At 49.8% G+C, this 20,413-nt stretch overlaps 1 protein-coding gene across 3 annotated transcripts in view; it reads left to right on the top strand.

The window, feature by feature from the left end:
* Positions 1-20,413, top strand: part of GRID1 (glutamate ionotropic receptor delta type subunit 1) — a 774,024-nt gene that overhangs the window by 476,247 nt on the left and 277,364 nt on the right. For all 3 annotated transcript variants that reach the window (XM_032423996.1, XM_032423994.1, XM_032423993.1), the window contains exons 6-8: positions 2,373-2,543; positions 15,835-15,996; positions 17,477-17,596. In XM_032423996.1, coding sequence (XP_032279887.1) covers positions 2,373-2,543; positions 15,835-15,996; positions 17,477-17,596 — 453 coding nt within the window. The remainder of the gene's footprint in view (positions 1-2,372; positions 2,544-15,834; positions 15,997-17,476; positions 17,597-20,413) is intronic.

Here is a 20,413-nt window from a genome sequence, read left to right as displayed (position 1 = left end):
CTGATTATGTTGTGGCTGCTCTTGGCTCACTTAGCCACTCACCCCAGGTTCTGCTGCAGGTTGCCGGGGAAGATGATGGCTGTGCTTTCCAGAAAGGTACTGTGCACCATGTAAGTCAGGCTCCCTACAGAGTTTCAGGGTCCTGCTCGGGATGCAGTAGGGTGCTCTGTGCCACTGACCAGCCAGGAAGCTGAGAATGCAGGAAAGGTTTAATAAAAGAGCTTTTACAGTGGCTCTGCCATTAAAGAGTAAGTGAGAAAAACAAAAGGTTTGTGACCTCCCCATTTCCTCTCCAAGGTGTGTGGGCTCTGATTAACCCTCTTGTGCATAATTCAAATTATGTTCTTCCTGACCTTATGGTTTTTCTGTTTTTAGAGATAAAAATAATTTCCTCCCCCAATTCTCCATATTCCTTGTCCAAGGAGAGCTAACTAGTCCATCCTTGCCCTTTCCCACAGTCCTATTTACTGTTAGATCAGAATGTGATTTCCCTCACCCCACTGTCCTATGCTCAGGGCAGGGCCTCTGTTAGCAGGGCAGCTAAGAGCAGAGCACAAACATCCTGCTCAGCTATGGTCTCTGCTTCTGCTGTGGTTCCTGAAGCCTAGTTCATTCTGGCCTCATTCACCTGGTAGCCCTGAGATGTGAACACTTTGCACTTTCCCCACCTGTGGTCTATTGATCCCAATCCAACAAGATCACCTTCCCTTAAACAGTCTTTTGTCTGAAATACAGTTAAGTGGTTCAACCCCAGATCCACTTTAATTTTTTTGAGATTACTGCAATTCCACATTCGTGGGAACTATCTAAAAGAATACAAGTCTTACTGTATCTAAAAGGATACTAGTCTTACTGTCTTCCTTTCTCCCAGATCCGCATATGGTTTCAACTGGCCAGTCTTCTTGCTCACATCAGGTTCCTAAGACAGTTCCTGGAATAGATAGTTTAACAGTTCACCCTTCAACATGTTATGTTCTGGTTTAAGTGATTTCTAACCTTCTTACCTCCATTTATATCAATTCATCATCTCAAAGCTAGAATGTATCATCTGCAAAGAAGATTTAAGACCTATTTTAAGGCATAGTTATTCACAGTTAAAATCTTGACTTGCAACCAACCACCGATTTAGCCATGTTTGAGAGACAGTAAACAAGACAAGAACTTTTCTGAACTTGACTCCCCCTCCAATATCCTTGATTTATGTTAATTTGTATTTTTTGTCTTTCCTGTGTTGCTCCTAGCCTTGAAGCAGTTTTGTTACTTTCTTGTTGTCTCGTCTCCCCCTGGCAAGCCCACGGCGCCGGGGCTGCCTCTGACCACTTCTCTTTTCTGCAGGGGGAAGCCTGGAGTGGGGGCGGATGGGGGCGGATTTCACCTGCCCTGCTGCCTCTGCTGGAAACCCTGTGCCACAGGATGTCCCCCGCTGCCAGCCTCCTTCTTCAGCAGCAGCACTGCCACCAACTCAGCTCTGCATTGCCCCTGCCCCACATAACACTTACGGGCACTTTGCCTAACAAGTTCATCCTTCAGGTTCAGCTTCAGTGCTGAACTTCAGCCTCGTCCTGGAAGGAGCTCCCTGTGGCCCGCTGCCTTTATTGTTTCTCTGCTCGCAAGTGCTCAGTGAAAATGGGATAACAATAGGATTTACCTCATGGAATTCCTGGAGTTGTGAGCACCAAACGAGATAATGTGTGTAGAGAGCTTAGCAGACGTCCACCATGGAAGCACAATGGGTTTCCCTGGCCCCTAGATTTCCTTATGGCAGCACTCAGCGTATTTCATGCTATGAAGACCTTGAGCTTTACTGGGTGGGGTTAGGCCATCTCCCCAGGGCTTAATACAGAACAAACCACACAGAAGATATTGGGTAGGTTTCTGTGCAATGAATGAGTGAATGAATGAGTGGATATATTTTCAAAATTTGCATATAGATCTTAAGGAAAAAAAAAAGCAAATCTAATTATTAAAGAACTAAGGGAAACCTACTACATTTTTGTCAGAGAAAACCAGGTTTGTTTCTCTCAGGTAGATGACCGCCATTAGGAAATTTAGCTTTTACTTCCAGCTGATGCCTACCATGACATTTGACAGCCTGGGTTCCTCAGAGCTTGACCCCATGGAAACCAATGCATTGGTGGTTTGACTGCCAGATATCTTTTTCTGGCCTTCAGGAAAGCTGTTGAATAATCCTGTTTGCATTTTAGGGTTAGTGAGTATTATTTATAAATAACCAACTAATGAACTGCGTGACGTGGGCCCAATCCCTTGATCCCTTTGGCACCAGCTATTCGGGCTGTTGGCCATCAACACCTCCTGAGGGGTCTTTTGCAGACATAGTTCAGGAGTAAGCATGGGTCTGGTTTTCTTCCCAGGAAATCAGCGACCCGGAGATCCTGGATCTGGTGCACAGCGCCCTTGGCAGGATGACCGTGGTCCGGCAGATTTTCCCATCTGCAAAGGACAACCAGAAATGCATGAGGAACAACCACCGCATCTCCTCCCTGCTCTGTGACCCCCAGGAAGGCTACCTCCAGATGCTGCAGGTCAGTACTCCCCTCCTGAGCTCCCTCCAGAAGTGGGGGGGGTCTCACCCGTGCCCTTGGCCTGCTGCGGGCAATGGGCAAAGATATGCCTCAGCTTCAGCTGAGGACTGTGGCCCACCAACTTTAATTACTAGAACCCTGTCATTTGCTAAAATTGAAACCAGTCAACTGGTCAGTGCCTCTGAGCAGCACGAGCAGGCAGTTATGCCTGTTGTCAGCAGACAGGCCCTATTAGCTCGCTGGGGGCCTCTTGTATTTAAAAGTTACATGTTCAGGGACGAAAGAGATTACTGTCTCTTAGGCTTCTGTGCTGACTACTTTGTGGGTGATGGGTTCGCTTGGTGGGACTGGGGATGGGGAGTCATCATTTTGAATCTGCTTTTAGGGGTTTCCCTGTAGGAAGTCAGTAATACAGACATAGCTCTTGTGAAACAACTAGGGACTGTCCCAGCTCATCTGCTGAGTGCTAAGGTTTAGGTCAACCGGGACACTGCTGGAGAGCTGAACAGGGAGAGGCAAGAGGGTAGGACCGCTATGTGCCTAGCTATTGCATTCCTTCCAAGGCAACAGCTACAGTGTTTCTGGATAGTGCTTCTACCACACCTTGTGCCATATACGCAATCAGTGTTACCTTCTCTCGGGGCTGGGGAGTACGATGTGGAGTTGTGTACCAAGTGTGAGAGGTGGTTTTTTCTCTAGGTGTTTGGGAATAACAATGAAGCACAGTGGAGACTGTCCATTGGCAGCCCAGAATGCACTTCTCCATTAAGAATATTGTGCATGAGAAAACTTTCATATGGGGGCACCTGCATGGCTCAGGTGGTTAAGCATCCGACTCTTGGTTTCGGCTCAGGTCATGATCTCACGGTTGTGGGATCGAGCCCCACGTCAGGCTCTGTGCTCAGTGCAGAGTCTGCTTCAGATGGTGTCTTTGTCTCCCTCTCACTCATGCTCTCTCTCTCTCAAATAAATAAATAAAATCTTTAAGAAAACTTTCATTTGATGCTTGGTGGGTAACACATAACAGAAGGAAATTTCTCCCTATTGGGTTTGCGAAAATTGCCTGTGATATGCTTGCCATTCACCATTTGAAAATAATTACACCTTCTTTATCTAGCCAGGCATGAGGAGTAGAAATGAGGGTTCAGGACAGACATGCTGTATCTGCCACCTGAGTATCAGTTCCATCCCAGGACATTTTGGTATTACCTTATCAGGGGGTACACATTTTGGGGAGGGGGATTGTTAGAATCTCTGCAGTAGGCTGGGTACCTGTGTAATCTGCCAAACCATCATATCCATTCTGAAATCTTATATTTAGGGAGGGGGGAAGGAAACATGCCGCAACAGATGGTAAATACTAGAAATATATTCTTGGTTGATGAGGAAACGTAGCAGACACAGATTTTAGCTGGAGTAATTCCCACTGCCCCCATATACACTGTCCCAGGGGGACACCACAATGTCTGAGGGCTTTCTAAGGTGGTGAAGGGTTGGCCAAGAGAGTGGACAAAGGCCCCTGCAGGGCCCATGGACTCGAGAGCCCTGGGCATATGGGCCAGGGGTGGAAGGTGCTTAATACGAGATTTTATATTTTTGGATGCTGCTGGCCTGCTCTGCCTTCCTCCTCTCTAGAGCTTAGAAGAAGAAGTCAGAAGCAAGTAAGTCCCCCTCTCCGGGCCTCTATTTACCACCCCCACTGTCTAGATGGATGGGAGTAGAGCAAGATGATGTTGCTCAAGCAGTGTGTGCCCAACCCCATATCCTCACCTGGGGCAGGAGGGTGAGGGCACCCTGTCACTCTCTGTGTGGCCAGACCCTGGGAGGGTCTTACTCCCAGGACGTCTCCTCAGGCTTTCTCTCCTTGAAGGTCTTCATTCTTCTCCAGCCTTGCCCCCACCCCGCCCCATTGCCCCATCAATTTTTCCAGTTCTTGCCTGGTCACACTGCACTCCTTCTCCTTGAGGAGCACGGGAGGGGCCCCTTCCAGTGCACAAGTGCACGCTGCATGGGTTGTGGGTGGCAGGAGAGGGGAAGTACTTCCCATCAAGGCCTCTGATCACTTGTTTTATCATGGACTAAAAGGTGCGGTTGGGCTCTTTGGGGGCACATCAGACACACTAGATGCAAAGAATGCATCCTGGAGGACAGGAGAGAAAAGGAGACTGGAAGGACGGATGAGGAATCCAGTGGAGGGCGTACTCAAATGACCCACAGCTGTTAAGAGGGTAAACAGAGGCACGGCTCTGAGGTGTGTGGCTAGTTATCATCAAATGTGGTAAATGCAGTATCAGACCAAGAACCCTGGCCACCTGCCTACCTCTGTCTGTTCCTGCTGACACACAGGCACTACATCAAGAGCAAGATGGAAGAGTGACATCACAGAGATCCTGTGGTGGGGGGAGTAGCGGTAGCAGCAGTGGCAGCAGCAACAACAACTGCAGTAGCAGTAGTAACAGTGCAGTAACAGTACTACTACTAGTAGCAGCGGCAGCAGCAACAGTAGCAGTAGTAACAGTGCAGTAACAGTACTACTACTACTAGTAGCAGCAGCAGCAACAGTAGCAGTAGTAACAGTGCAATAACAGTACTACTACTACTAGTAGCAGCAGCAACAGTAGCAGTAGTAACAGTGCAGTAACAGTACTACTACTACTACTAGCAACAGTAGTAATAGTAGCAGTAGTAACAGCGCAGTAACAGTACTACTACTACTACTACTAGTAGTAGCAGCAACAGTAGCAGTAGTAACAGTGCAGTAACAGTACTGGTAGTAGTAGCAATAGCAGTGCTAGTAACAGTAGCAATAGTAGCAGTGCAGTAATAGTACTAGTAGTAGTAGCAATAGCAACGCCAGTAACAGTAGCAGTAGTAGCAATGCAGTAATAGTACTAGCAGCAGCAGCAGTATTAGTGGTAGCGTTGGTAGCAGTAGCAGGGCAGTAATAGTACCAGCAGCAGCAGCAGTATTAGTGATAGCGGCAGTAGCAGTAGCAGGGCAGCAATAGTACTAGCAGCAGCAGCAGCAGTATTAGTGGTAGCGGTGGTAGCAGTAGCAGGGCAGTAATAGCACCAGCAGCAGCAGCAGCAGCAGTATTAGTGGTAGCGTTGGTAGCAGTAGCAGGGCAGCAATAGTACCAGCAGCAGCAGCAGTATTAGTGGTAGCGGTGGTAGCAGTAGCAGGGCAGTAATGGTACCAGCAGCAGCAGCAGTATTAGTGGTAGCGGCGGTAGCAGTAGCAGGGCAGCAATGGTACTAGCAGCAGCAGCAGTATTAGTGGTAGCGTTGGTAGCAGTAGCAGGGCAGCAATAGTACTAGCAGCAGCAGCAGTATTAGTGGTAGCGGTGGTAGCAGTAGCAGGGCAGCAATGGTACTAGCAGCAGCAGCAGCAGTATTAGTGGTAGCGGTGGTAGCAGTAGCAGGGCAGTAATGGTACTAGTAGCAGTAGCAGCTGCAGCACAAGAGCCACATCTCCTGGGTTCCAATCCCAGTAACTCTAGCTCCTAATGAATTATTTAATTATCATTATTTATTTGTCATTTTGTGCCTCAGTTTCCTGTTCCGTAGATTGGAAGGTAAAGTGTCTCTCCCTAGAGACATAATGAAAATTAAATGAGGGAGCATACAGAGAGCATCTAGGACAAGACTGAGCTATTAACTGTGTCATTACAGAGGAGGTGGTCAGGTGCGTTCGGTGTCTGCCGAAAGGCCGACCATGGCCTCGTTTTTTTTTTGTAAGGTATAGTCCACTTGTCTTCCTGAGCATGCTCTTGCAAAGCATCACAGTGGGTGGGAGAGTGGGTCCCATGGGTCCAGCCCCGTCTCACGGGCTTCGTGCACCACTTACTGTCCACGTCACTCCTGCAGGCACTCCATCAGAGTTGCCTTGTGTGGGAGAGGAGAGGCACGTCCGGGAGACCCACTTAGCCCTCCCTACAAGACCTTGCTCATTGGAGACCCTCCATAAGGACTGATGGGCTGGATCTGTTAATAATGCAGGTCTTAACACAAGTTAAACTGTTTCTAGAAGTCTCTTTATATATCTATAAATAAAGCACTTTATTAAAGGAATCTGTCTCCATTTGTTGCTTCTGCCTTGAGTGGGGGTGTGACGAGAGGGAAATGCGGATTTACTTCCTCATCCTGCCCAAGGACCATTTGGGCAGCTCCTAGATTCATCTCATTTACAAGCCATTCTCTTCGAGTTTCCTTAGTAGCTATTACCACTTCTTTATTTCTTAATGACAGTATAGAAGACAAACTAATTTCTACTAGCCTCTAGCTGTGAGATTTATCGAGAAGACATGTTTAAAACAACTAACTCAAGAAAAAATAAAACATTTGTGTCATGGATTATTAACTTTGTCTTGATGGAATTAATGAAAATCCTTTTGGAAATGGAGTTCTCAAGTCCATCTTTTAGTTCTCCCCCCAGACGGCTGCTCTTGGGACAATAATTCTGGGTTAGAAGTTTTCCTGAGGACCATCATGAATGGGGAGTTTTTACCAGATCGTCTATCTCTTGGCTTCTCCACTGAGCTGGTCTCAGAAACTCTATCTTCTTCTATTAGGCCTGTGGCCAGGGCTTCCTGTGCTCCAAAGCCAAGCCAGCCCTCTTATAGCAAATCAATTTGGTTCCTATTTAGTACAAAGAAAGTCCCTTGGAGGAAAAATACCTAAATAAGTGACTTCTTGTAGCTCCAAAAGCATTGCATTCACCAGTGTGCTCTTGTTTATTTTCCCCTACAAAGCACTGTCTCATTTGGGTGTTTCTCACTCTTGTTTTCTTGACAAGTTAGTTTAGGGCTTGTCTGACTCAGCCAGTAATAAAAGTGATAACCAGTCTCTAAGAACCTTGAAACTTTGCTAAGATTTCGCAGACAACCTTGCTCAGAGGAGAATCTGGAAAGTACTCCGTCTTTAGAACGCACCGTCCGGTGACTTCAGGGCTGCAATGGAAGTAACAGACATATTGTCACATTGCCACCCCGTTTATATTCCAGTGGGTTTCCAAAGGGGGACAGGCACATGATATGAGCTGTGTTGTCTGGTCGCTGTGGAGCCTGATCCTAGAATTAAGCTGTGGGGACTAATGCGGTATTATTATAAAATGCCCCTCAAGTTGGAATTTCTCCTCTTTGTGCATTTTAAAAGTGTCAAATGGCTTGATAGATGGATTCACGATTCCCTCACTGAGTCTATTAAAACATTTCCGAACTCCCTCTCCCCACCTATCCCTATTTCTTGAGGGCTTTCTGTGTTCTTCTCTGGTTCCAAGTTGTTTGTCAACCTGTCAGTAGAATCCTTTCCTCTGGAGTGACAGTGAGCCACCCCACACCATAGCTACCTTGGACTTCACGTCACTTTCACTGCTTTCCTTTTTTCACCCTAAATGCTCAGATGGAATATATAGCAGCCGTCAGTCAGGAAGCCTGATGGGCACACGACAGAGCACGAGCCTCACTGCCATTGTCAGAGACCATTGCACAGGTCTTTCTGGCTGCAACCGCTTGCTGTTCTGGGGGCACAGGGCCACATGCGCGTCTGGAGCCCAGAGAGCCTCGGGCGTGGACCACTGCCCCTCCCCCACCCTGCACGCCACCCCCTGGGCTTCGGTGGTGAGCAGAGCTCCCCATCCCCTTTGCCACCATCTGCTCCCTCCTCAGGCCGGGCTGTGGTGCCGTCTCTCAGGATGTGGGGGGGTGGGTCTGGCAGCAGTTTGCCAGAAAGGCCTTGCCTGTGTATGGATTTCTCAGGCTGTGACATCTGGGCATCAGCTCATCCTCCCAGCTGGACCCTGTGCCGGCTGCTTGTGTGACCTTGCTGGATGACCAGAGCCTGGCTGAGGATCTGGTCAGAGGTCAGTTCCTGCTGTTTGCCCCTGTGCAGTCCCCCTGAACAGTCCCCTTGGCTTGATTAATGATGGAGGGAAGAGAACACTGGGCTCCTTAGAAGCCTGGAGGAAATGCAGGCTTTCTTAATGAAAACATTCCTTAGGTTTCTATCTTCGGCGTGGGGTGGATAATGGTCTGGTGTCGAGATGCAGCTGGTGTGGCTGTGACCCTGGCCTGCCATTCATCTTGCTTTGCCTTCAAGCATGATTCTTCCCTTGATAATGTGAAGGCACAACAATTCCCTGGGCCCTGGAGTATAATGGAGACAAGGCTGGAGCACCCTCAGATTTACTACAGGGAAACATGCACTGAGCGCCGGGAGGGCAGACAGCCGGCTTCACAGCAGGGCCATCGTCTGTCAGGGGCCTCTCCCTTCCGGTCTGAGGGAGGTGGGCACAGGTCTCTGCCTGCTGGGGTCCAGATAGGATCAGAAGAAGATAGCTCTCCTGAAGAGCTTAGCATATTTCCCAGGGGGGCTTATATTTTCATTTCTCCTCACCCTAATCCTGCTTCTGGGGACTCAGGTAAGTAAACGGATCATCCGGGCTTCTGATGGGGCGGCCTGCACCTCACTCAGGGCTGACCCAGATGCGAAATCAGTGCCTTTCTTGGCTTCACGGACAAATCCAAGTCTCAAAGATGCTGTCACATGTGGTGGGGGCAGGGTGGGCTATTGGAATTGTAGTGGCACAAACAGCCTGTGAGGTCCTAAGTCCCCTCCTGCTGGGGAATGTTCCCTGCTTGTCCCCTCCCCCTCAGGCTCCACCCTCTCTTTCCTGCTGGCCTCCCTATCCATCCTCTATTTTCTCTCTCTGGGTCTTGACTCCAAAGTAAATTCTCCTTATTTTTTCATGAAGATCAACTTAACAATTTTACTGGTAGCCTTTGCTTGTGCTGACACAGGTATTTTCCTAAATAAAATATAGTTACTGATGTAGTAGGGGTTCTGGTGCTAACTCTTAAAAAAATAAAATCTGTTTTTCCATCCTGGGTCCTCAGTTGGCTTCATGCGATTGGTCTTTGGTTATCCAGCAGCCAGGAGGGTCTACCTGGGTTTCTCAAGAGCTTGCAAGCCCCAGTCAAGAGCTCCTGGCCAAATTCTGTCCTCTACCTCCCGGAATTGTGTCCTCACCTTTCCTATTTCCCTCCTGAGGACCCACTTCCTGCATAGCTTATTGGCTTTGGAAATGCAAGCCTTGCCAGGATCCCTTCCCCCACCTACTCCCCAATCTCCTGGAAATGCATACCCCAGATTCTGATTGGAAATGGACAATTCCCCATGGAACATCTCGTTCCAGAGCTCCTATACCCTTTTCCCAGTGTGGCCTCTATCCTCTATTCTAAGTCATATTCTAAGAAGCATTCTCTTTGCAAATACCTTGATGTATCTTTACCTTGGTGTTTTTTTTTCTAAGAACAGATTTAAATCTATTCATTTAATATTCATTAATTCCACAAACACTCATTATGCACTTATGTGCCGATTCCTGTGTTAGACATTTCACAAAAGCTCTCTCTTTAATTCCCACAAACTCTAAATAAATGGGGATGTTTCATCTCTATTCTGTAGCATGTACGGGTTAGAAAAAATGGCATATGCAGAAACCCAGAGGCCCAGGAGAGCAGGGGCAGAGTTCAGTGTGTCTGAGGGGAGGGGTGGGAGGCGAGAAGTGTTAGAGTTCAGTCAGAGCAGAGGGTAGCCGCCAGGGTACTAAGGATGGGGGTGTAGTCCTTGGCGATGTGTCAGGGTAGGATGTGCCTCCAAGAGAGACAACTCTGTGGGGGAGGGGAGGGGGAGCGCCCAAGGCTGGAAGATGAGGTAAGCAGTGGTTACTGTTTCTCTAGGGAGAAATGAGGGCAGCTGAGCCATGCTGTGGTTGTGGTAGGTCATCACATAGAGAGGACATAAGGAAGCGTCCTTGGGATTGAAACCCCTAAGTCTGGGCAGGGGCAGGTAGCAGGTGGCAGAGTATAGAACATGGTGCTTTCCCCCTGGGCTGGGCGGGGCTGCAGCTGCCCCTGTTCTAGTCATCTCTGCCTGCCTCCCCTTTTCTCCTGCCCACCTGGATGGTCTCACTGCAGGATGGGCTGTGCGGAAGGCCCCTATGGCTGAGCCAGCCCTGCAGTGCCAATGTCAGACCTTCCCCTGCAGTGGGCCAAGCCACCTCCCTTTCAGGAACCTGAGTCAGGGCATAGTGAGGCCCCCACTCTGGACCTTCCTATGTTGGTACCTTTTATGGAGCACGCTGGGGGTAGAGAAGTGGCCTTCCCCATAACAGGCAGCTCTGTAGCGCCTCAGCCCATGCAGCCCCGGAAGGGCTGGCTCAGTCCCGGGGGCGGTGGCAGCTGTGACTTCGTTGCTGGGGCAGGAGGAGACCAGGGACACGTGTCCAGGCAAGCAGCTTTAGGGCCGAGCTGGGCATGTAACGCTCAGGGGGATCCTCGCTCAGACTTTCCAGCCACCAGCTGCAAAATCCAGATATGACACCTGCTCGCCCTTGAAAAGCTTTCAGACCAAGGGGCACTGGAGGAGAGGGTGAATGGTATTGGCAGGTACAAGTTCAGTTTCCCGTGGTCCTGAGGCTTCTGTGTACCAGACCCATGCTGGGCTCAGAGACGGGACACCCTGGAGGAGCTCTCAGACCATCCACATTGAAGTTAGGAGCCTGTGTAGATCCTTTATTCCCCCGCCTCCATTTCTTCCTATCTCTGCTCCCCCCAAAAATGAAGCTACATACAGAGAGCTTAGGACAGTACCTGGCACACAGGAGTACTACCATCCACATTTCTCAGGCAAGTAAGTCGGGGCCACCCCCACTGCCCCTCTCCGGGGGCATTGATCCATTGGATTTGATTGTCATCGAGATGAATCCAGAGCATTAACGGGCTTGTTCAACATGTGAGTGCAAGTGGAGATTCAAGTCACCCATTCAGTAAGCATTTACTAGATCTAGCACTTGCTAGATCCATGCACTGGAGGAATGAATGGCAGTGAACAAAGCTGGCCCAGGTTAGGATGAATCCAAAGCTCTTGCTCATCCTGCCAGGCCACCCCACTGAGCTGCAGACACAGTTGAGTCGGAGTCGTATGGTGTGGCATTGAAAGAGGAATCAGGCATACATCTCTAGGGTGGTGAATTGAACTAGCTGGGCTCTATTCCATCTCTGTCCCCATCTAGGATGGAGGGCACAGGCTCCAGCCTCAGGCCCCTTGCCTGGCTCTGGCTTTTGTCTGCCTCTGACTTTGTCCTTGGCTTCAAACTTTGGTCTGTCTTCTGCTTCTCAGGTCTACTTTCACCTGAAATGCTTTTTTTGGTTCCTTGTCACTTTTGTGCTGCAATGGCCCTAGGCCAGCCAGAGGGGATGAAGGTTTAAATAGTGACAGTACCTGCTCTGCTTGTCTGTCTTCTGTGAATGAGCTCTGTGCTGTGCCTTAACTGAGAAGTGAGGGAGAGAGGCAAGGATTCCTTCAAACCAGGCCCCTTTTCTCTGTCCCTGTGGCCTGGAGCTCAGCTTGGGCTGTTAGCCCCTTGAGCCCAACAGTGAGTGAGTGTTCATGCAGCTGGGAGTCTCTCTCCTTCCAGACCACTCCTCTTGGTCCAGGGGCTCATCGTGACCAAGCCCTGACACTTGGTCTCCACCCACCTCTCCTGAGAAAAGGCTTGCCTTATGTCTGTTAGGACTCAGATGGAGCCCCAAGCAGAGTCTGCCTTTCTACTATCTGCTCTTGATCTTTCCCCCAAAGGTCCTATCTCCAGTCTCCAGACAAGACTGGAAGGGTAGTTCCCTCTCTTTGCATCCCCACCAGTGAACCTGGCAGATCACCTAACTGTGAGGATGCTGAGGTTGGACAGCAAAGACGGGGCCACAGATCAACACAGGGTGTTAGTGTCTGCCTACAACAGGGAGAAGTACTGACATAGAATCTGACCAGGAGAAGGGACAGGAGTGAGAGAAGGTGGAGCTCCAAATGGGGATCAAGAAGGCATTTTGAATAGGCTGTAAATGAGAAGCAAGTTGTGTTTGAACAAAGGAAGTTCTCTCCCAAGTCAAAGTGGAGGTGGCCAGTCTCTTCTTCCTACTGTTTTCTCTTTTGGGGAACCAAGATTGGTGTATATCCTCTTAGCAAGAGATCCATCCTCCATCCATCCATCTGTCCATCTGTCTGTCCGTCCATCCATCCATCTCCCCCTCCATCCTTCCATCCATCTGCCCCTCCCCCCTCCCACCTCCCCATCCCCTCATCCATCTATCCATTTATCCTTCCATCCATCCACCATCCATCCATCAAGTATACATTAAGCACCAACCATATGCCAACCATATGGTTGGTGCTGGATGCTGTGTTTAGAGATGGTAAGAAAAAAGTTATATATATACATATATATAAAAGTTATTTACAAGTTATATATGAATATGTACACATTTATGTATATATGTATGTTATATCTATAACATATATGTATATATTTCCAGATATGTCTACTTGGAAAAGAGCATTGCTAAAGCCTTTCAACTGAAAGCTTGTTTATTTGACCTGAAATGCGTTCACCCTTCCCAGAAGACATACTTGTGAGAGGACTGAGGGCTTCGTTTAGCCTTTCTGAGTCACATCCTGTTTTTGCCTCTTCATTGCCAGCCTCTCTGCATTCATACACTCATTAAGTACCTTAATTCATTGTGAATAGAAGTGCCGGAGGCAAAAAGGGATATTCCGTTGGGTGCTAGTCTGGGTCACAGCTGGGGTGGTGCTGTCCCAAGTGGTGTGCATGTGTGCATAGGACATAATGTGGGTCAAACGGTCCCGGCTGGTTGAATAGCATCAGTTAGGAGTGGGTGGCTGGGAGACCCATGAATGTCTTGAGAAGAGAAATCTTCATGTTATCAAGGACTCTCAGCTTTGAGTTATTCTTTTGGAAAAAATAAAATAAACCAAGCCAACTCTACATAGCTGGCATTCTCCTATAACATCTCCATTATGAGTTTGTATTCCAGAGGGGAGGTGGACATGTCAACAATCATTTTGCAGTGGTAGGAGCTCCTGAGAGCTGGGGGGTCTGACAAGCACAGAGAGTGGGTTAGTCTTTCTCATGGGGGAAATGTGCCCCCAGGGCTCCAGGGCTGGAGACCCAGTTCTGGTGTTCCCTGTAGGATGGGAGGTGGGTTCTCGGTGATGGGAATGACTGCTCTCTGCTGTCAGGTGAGCACCTGTGTACCGCGGGCCTCTGGAACAGGGTGCCAGCCACTGAAATGCCTGCTTCCCCTCGGCCTGAGGCCTTGGCTCAGTCAGCAGTGCTCAGTCATCCCAGGCACACTCCTGCCACATCTGAAACATCGCCTGTCCATCCTCCACCCCCTTCCTCCACAGGCCTTAGTGGCCCACAGTCCTGTGCCCGCTGTAAGGGTGCGGGTTGCAGGTGGATAAGACAGGGCTCTGCAGGCATGGCCAGGACACACGGACACCTGCAGAAGAAGTGGTCAGCTCTGCTTGACATGCTGTGGCGGGAACGCCCCGGGGTGTTAGCATGAGTTGCTCGACAGTCATGATGTAGCAGATGGTTTTGATGTCTTGCACTAGCTCCTGTTGCCCACCGCTGATGTCAGTTGCCGAGGGTGTTTGGTGCTACCCAAGCTCTTGTCTGGGGCTCTGCTTTGGGGGCACCCAGTCCAAGACGAGGAAAGAAAGTGCAGGTGGAGAACAAGGCGAGTAGGTACTGGGGTATGAGGGCCATACTGGGGAGTGGTGAGAGGTAAGGCTGGGAGGCAGTAAGGGTTCTTTCTGCAGACCAAGGATCTTATTTGATTCTCCTGGGAGTCCTGTGAGGTTGACACATTCTCCTATTTATATCCAGTGATTTTGTTTTTCTGAAATATTTTTAGCAGACACCTCGCTGCTTAGGTGTGTAAAGAATCATCCCCTTGACCCACTTCAGCTGATGGTTGTTTGTGCAACAGTTACCCAGGAGGGACCACACACCTGAACAAGGGTGGACATCACCTCCTCCCCACCCCCTCACCTTACTCTCCTCCCTTTGTGCTCCATGACACCCCCATGGAGGAGTGGGCTGAGGTGAAGTACAGGGTTGCCTTCCTTCCTGCAGAGGGCTCTGGATGGGCCCCTGAGAGAGTAGGTGCAGGTGTTCAGGCTCATGCAGATCAGGGTCTTGAATTGCCGTTAGGAGAGTGAGCCAGACCTGTCCCATCCCTGGATACCAGCGCTATGGTGCTGCTCTCCTCACCACTGTTCCAACGTCTCCCTCACACTCCTGCTCTTGGGAGCTCTGAGGTGGGTTTTGTGTCTTCCGTGAGCCATCTCTCCATAGCAGATGGCTCAGCAGGGGGTACTTCTCATATGTGAACACTTGCAATCCCCAAATGCATCCCCTGGCTGGTGGTGATGCCCCTGCAGAGCGGGCTCTGTGGCCTTAGAATCTCCATCAACATAAGCTGCCAGTGTCAGTCAGGCCACCATTTACCTGAGGCCCATCTGGGGACCAGAGCAATCGTTCCAAGACACAGATCTGACTTCTGGGCACAGATCCACCAGTGGCGTCCTTCTCTCTGAAGTCACCTATGTTGTTACTCCTTAGCATGGCCCACAAGGTTCAACATGGCTAGATCCCTGATCCCTGCGTCCCCCTCAATCCCACTTCCTCTCTATAATACCCTTTGATGCAGACATTTGGTACTGTGTTCAGTCCCTCTAACCCAGGGCGTGGCCACTTGTGGTCCTCGGGCTGGATCCAGCTCATTGCCTATTTTTTTTAATCTAATTTCATCTAAATCTTTATTTCTTAATAAAGATTTATTAACACATCCTTTGTGTATGTGTTGTCTGTGGCTGTTTTTCTGCTATAACAGCAGAGTTGAGCACTGTGAAAGAGACTGTAAGGTCCATAAAGCCTAAAATCTTTCATATCTGATCCTTCACGGGCAGTGCTGCTGGACCCTGCCCTACCTGACCCTGCTTCTTTGTACCTTCATGCCTTTGCATAACGCTGCCTCCCTATAATGCTCCCCGCCTTTTATCCTACGAATCCTTCTAGACCAAGCTTTCTGCCCATCCTTCCCCCATCCTGTGTCACCCAAGCAAGATGTCCCATTCTAATCTTGCACAAAGCCTGTGTGCAAGTCTCAACCACAGGGCTGACCATGCTGGTTCTCCTATTGATGGACACATCCACCTCCCACTCTAGTTCCTGAAGCAGGGCTAGTTCTTATTCTGCTTACGACTCCATTGCCTGGCCCAGTTTTTGGATGAAGCTAGAGGATTGTGGTGTAGATACTGTGCACCGCTTGTTAACGTTGGCATCCTGGATCACCCAAGACCTCAGCTGGTTTCCCCTCATCTCTGAAAATGCATCAGTGGAAAGGGTTTCACTGCCTTTGTGTTTGCAGATCTCCAACCTTTACCTGTATGACAGCGTCCTGATGTTGGCCAACGCCTTCCACCGGAAGCTGGAGGACCGGAAATGGCATAGCATGGCGAGCCTGAATTGTATACGCAAGTCCACCAAGCCATGGAATGGAGGGAGGTCTATGCTGGATACAATCAAAAAGGTGTGTGTAAGGGGACACCCACCTGGCTAAAGCCCAAGACAGGCCCTTCCTTGCACACATGCACACGCACACACATCCCACCCCCTTGAGCAGGTGGTCTGAAGCTTAGTTCTTTGTGTGATTGCCCCTGCAGGCCCCTCCCAGGCCTCTCTCCATGCCACTCTTCCTTTCCCAGCATTGAGGGCTGGTGAGCTGGGCTTCATGGATATGTATTATTATTATTATTATTATTATTATTATTATTATCATCATCATCTCTGTTTTTCTACAAGGAGTTTGGATTTTCAGAGGTTAAGTAACTTGCCCGAGGTCATAAGTAAGCAAACAATGGAGGCAACTGCCCAGCTCATGTGTGCCAAATAGCCACTGTTCATAAGAGAGCCTGTCTCATCATTAGTGCATGTGTTGATGACCAAGACCTTAGCTTGTGTATGTGTGCGTGTGCACATGCATTCTGCACTGATGATGTGTTGCACACACTGAGGCACGACACCAAGGTGGAAGGCTGAATCTGGAGTGAACTGGGTAATCCACAGACTTGTTAGAGTGAATTGGCTTTCAGAGGCTTCAGAAGAACATTTAGGGAAATCTATAGTGCTAGGAGTTGTAGTCCCAATCAATTGTGCATGGTGTCATGTAGCAGTGAACATATTCTCGTGTTGGTTGAATTTACTGCAGCCCGAGCCAGAGCTGGGGCCCCTCTCTGGCCAGCTCAGGCTCTGGGACTCTCCCAGCTCACAGTCTATGGGAGATCAAGGCTTGATGACACCCCCACCCTAGGCTTGAAGGCTCCCCCAGCCCCTCGGCCACCTGCTCCTACAGAGCCCTGTGAACGGCCAGAGAGAGGGGCAAGTCTTCCACACCCACCATATCCAGTCTGTGTCAGACACCGTGCTTTATACACATTTCATCCTTCAATGCTTGCAGGCTCTGTGATGTGGAGCTCATTAACTCCAGGCTGGAGATGATGGGAGATGGCTTGCCCAGGGTGGCACAGGCGGCAAAGCCAGGACTTGAGATGGTGTTGGCCTCCAGGGTGCATGCTTGCTGCCCTGTAACTTACCGCCATGGGTCTGATATGGCTCTGTTGACCTTTGACCTCCCTCTTGGCTCAGGCTCAGGTGACCTCTGGAGCAGATTGCGAGGGAAGACTGTAAGCTCTAGGAGGGTGGAAACAAAGCTGTCATTCTTTGATCTCATTGCTAGCATGACATGTGGCACAGAGCAGGTGTTCTCATCATGAATGTCAAGTACAAGCCTTTGGAATGTCCCCTGTGAGCAGAGGTCTGGGAAGTGTCAATCCTATTCTGGGGCTATAGGACTGCTAGCAGCTCTGCCCTCATTACAGCCTGTCCACTGCTTCCTTAAGATCTTGATCGTCCCATTCTCGGTGACTACTTCCTTCTCCTTCTTCATCTTTGGGATTCCATCCCTTACCCCATCCAGGTTTTCCTCAATGAGTTTTCCTTCTCTCCTGCAGGGCCACATCACTGGTCTCACAGGGGTGATGGAGTTTCGGGAGGACAGCTCGAATCCCTACGTCCAGTTTGAAATCCTTGGCACAACCTACAGTGAGACCTTTGGCAAAGACATGCGTAAAGTAAGTCTCAGCCCCCCCCCCCCCTTCAGTGGTGCCACTGGCTCTGTGTTCTGAGCAGGGTTTGTGCGGCACAGTGTGGAGAAGGCTCAGAGAGTTTTTCAACCAGGAAGTTCTGCTAATGCAGTCTCTGAGTATAGCAGGGCCCCTGGCACCACCTGGTCCTGCTGCTTGGCCCTGGACAGCCAACCAAGCAGGCCTGAGGCTGGAAGGGGTGTCGTGTTTTCCCAGAGGGGCTGAGATCAGCCCAACGGCAGGGACAGGTATAACTGTGGCTGAGGCAAGAGTCCAAGGTTCCCGCCAGTGTCCCCCAGATCTAAGAGTGAGACAAAGCCATGAACAGAAAAATGAACCATGAGGAGGGTGAGGAGCAGGGGGCAGTAGAGCCCAGTGGAGGAAGAAAGGAGAGGCAGACAAGCTGCGTAGCTCCGGGTGGGGTTTGGTGGTTTTATTTGGTGCTCATGCTAGTGGCAGGCCTGGGGTCTCTTTCCAGTAATACCTTGCCTCTTCCTCTCTCCTCCTATGAAGGATTTTCAGGACTGAAGACTTGGGGGTGGAGGAGGCAGCTTTTACCCAGGGTTGGAACCCCCAAAGTTAAGGGGAGGCTTGGGAAGTCAAGAAGCTAGTAGATATTGGGACCGAGAGGTCAATGTAGGAAGCAAGATATTAGCACAGTTATCCGAGAACCTCAGATGTGGTCACTGCGAGCCGGTGTGGAGCTGATGGTGGGGTTACACAGCCCGGCCACTCAGCTGGCTTAGATGCACTCCCAGGAATGGTCCGCACAGAAGGCCCATGTGTTTGTCAGGGCATTAACTGGTTGCCATACACTCAGGCACAGGCTCATATAATCACACACAGACACACTCACACACATACATTTCTATACACTTGAAAGGAGGATGTCTCTACTCATCAGGGCCCAAAAGATGAAGGGCATAGTGAGCTCTCACTGTAGCAGGATAAACCCTTGGCAAAGAGCCTTCTAGCCTGTCCTCCGGCATTGGCTGGGGGCAGTGCAGGGGCAGGAAAGGCTAACGTGTTCTTGGGAGATTGCCAGTCTGGGTGATGGCATTCTTTGGCTGTACTCCTTGAGGACCAGGTAGAAAGATACATGTGTGGAGCGGTGGAGGGTGTGAGGGCTAGAGAACATGCCAGGGTGGTCATCGGTTATCACATGGGAGGAGGACTGGCTCCCCACAGAGGGACTGGGATGACCGGGGGCCCATGTGTGATGTGGGAGTTGGGGAGGTTCAATCCATCTTAGGACGGAAGGTGGAGTCACCGGTTGGTCATATAAATGGGAGGTTGAGTAATTGGTTGGGATGCAACAGTGCCACACAGGTTTTGATGACGTTTTGGAGCTCAGGGGTTTGTTTGTGGCATCGTAAAGGATGTTGGCCTCTATGGTGTGGTACCCTGGAGGGCCAAGGTGTGACATGCAATGTCAAGGGCCTCAGGGAGACCTCGTAATGTCTGTTAGGGATGCCCAAAGCTGGGAGCCTTGGTGGGGGGGCCAGGAATGGTCAGCATTGGTCCAGGTCATTCAGGAACCCAACAGAAATTGGCTTGTGTTGGGACTCCCACCTGGTAAGGAGCAACCAGAATCAGGGAGCCCTTTTAGTCACCCAGATACAAAAGGGGCTTGCAGAGTGTAGCCACTTGCTGAGGAGGTGACTATTCACATCTGCCACTGTCCTTGCCTTCATCCCCCTCAGAGGCTACAGACACTCAGGCCCCGCTTGCTGGCTCCCTTGCTGCCCCTACCCCCCTTCTTTCAGCTCAGCTTCCACAACAATGTCCCACAGTAGGTGGGAATGCTGGCTGTGGGGGTCCCTGCATCCTAGGGCCCCCCCACCCCCCGCTGGCCACTCCAGGTGCCTGAGAGACCAAGAGGCACTGTGTCCTTCACTTCCTGTTTCAGGTGTCTGGGCCTTCCCTGTTGCCATGGCAACGCTCCTCCAAAACCCCGAAGCCAATGGGAGCTGGAATCTCTCAGTCTAAGGAGCTTCGGCAAGCAGGAGGCCTGAATGTAATTGAGTTGGAAGGGAAGCTGATTTTCAAGTGGGCTTTATTTTAAAACGTATCCTTTTGTCATTTTAAAGTCTGACCTTAATAACCGCATATCCCAGTTGTTATCTGTCTGCCTGGCAGCTTATCTCTGTTAAGGAGAAGTTATCTGGAAAGTGGGGAATGGGATTTACTATAGCAAATGTTTGTTATTCAGGCCCATGGTGCATTCAAGCAAGGTCTGGGAGGTTTCAGGATAAAGCCAGGCGAGGAGGCGATTGGGACAGTGTCACTGGTCTAGGGCGGCCTTTGAAGGCAGGGCTGAGCTATGGTTCCTGGTGGAAGATGGGGCTGTGAAGGGTAGGGCTGGGGAATTGGGGTGACCTAAAAGTAAAGTTTAGGGTGGGCAGCAGACTTGAGGATAGGGTTAGGGTCCCATGGCACACAAAGGTGGTGCAAAGATCATTCATGCTAAGGAGGCAGGGGCAACTCTGAGAAACCCCCAACTGCATCTCTCTGGCCACACCCAGTCCAGAAAGGTTAGAGGAGCCAACTGGGCTGATTGCTAGATGCTGTCATGTTGGAGCAGGGTCAGGGGGTCTCTGCGGAGACGATATACGTCTCGATATATGTGTATATCCTAATATCTTTCTCTATATTGATATTTATATAATTTCCATATATTATATATTATGTGGTCTATTATAATTTCTCTATATTCTATATGTAGACATGTGTATACATACGTGTCTATGTGGATGTAAATATACATATGTATATATAAGTTTAAAAACAACTACAGCAAACAAA

This window comes from Phoca vitulina, unplaced genomic scaffold, assembly GCF_004348235.1.
Source record: "Phoca vitulina isolate PV1807 unplaced genomic scaffold, GSC_HSeal_1.0 scaffold29, whole genome shotgun sequence".
NCBI lineage: Eukaryota > Metazoa > Chordata > Mammalia > Carnivora > Phocidae > Phoca > Phoca vitulina.
This window is presented reverse-complemented; position numbering and strand designations above follow the sequence as displayed.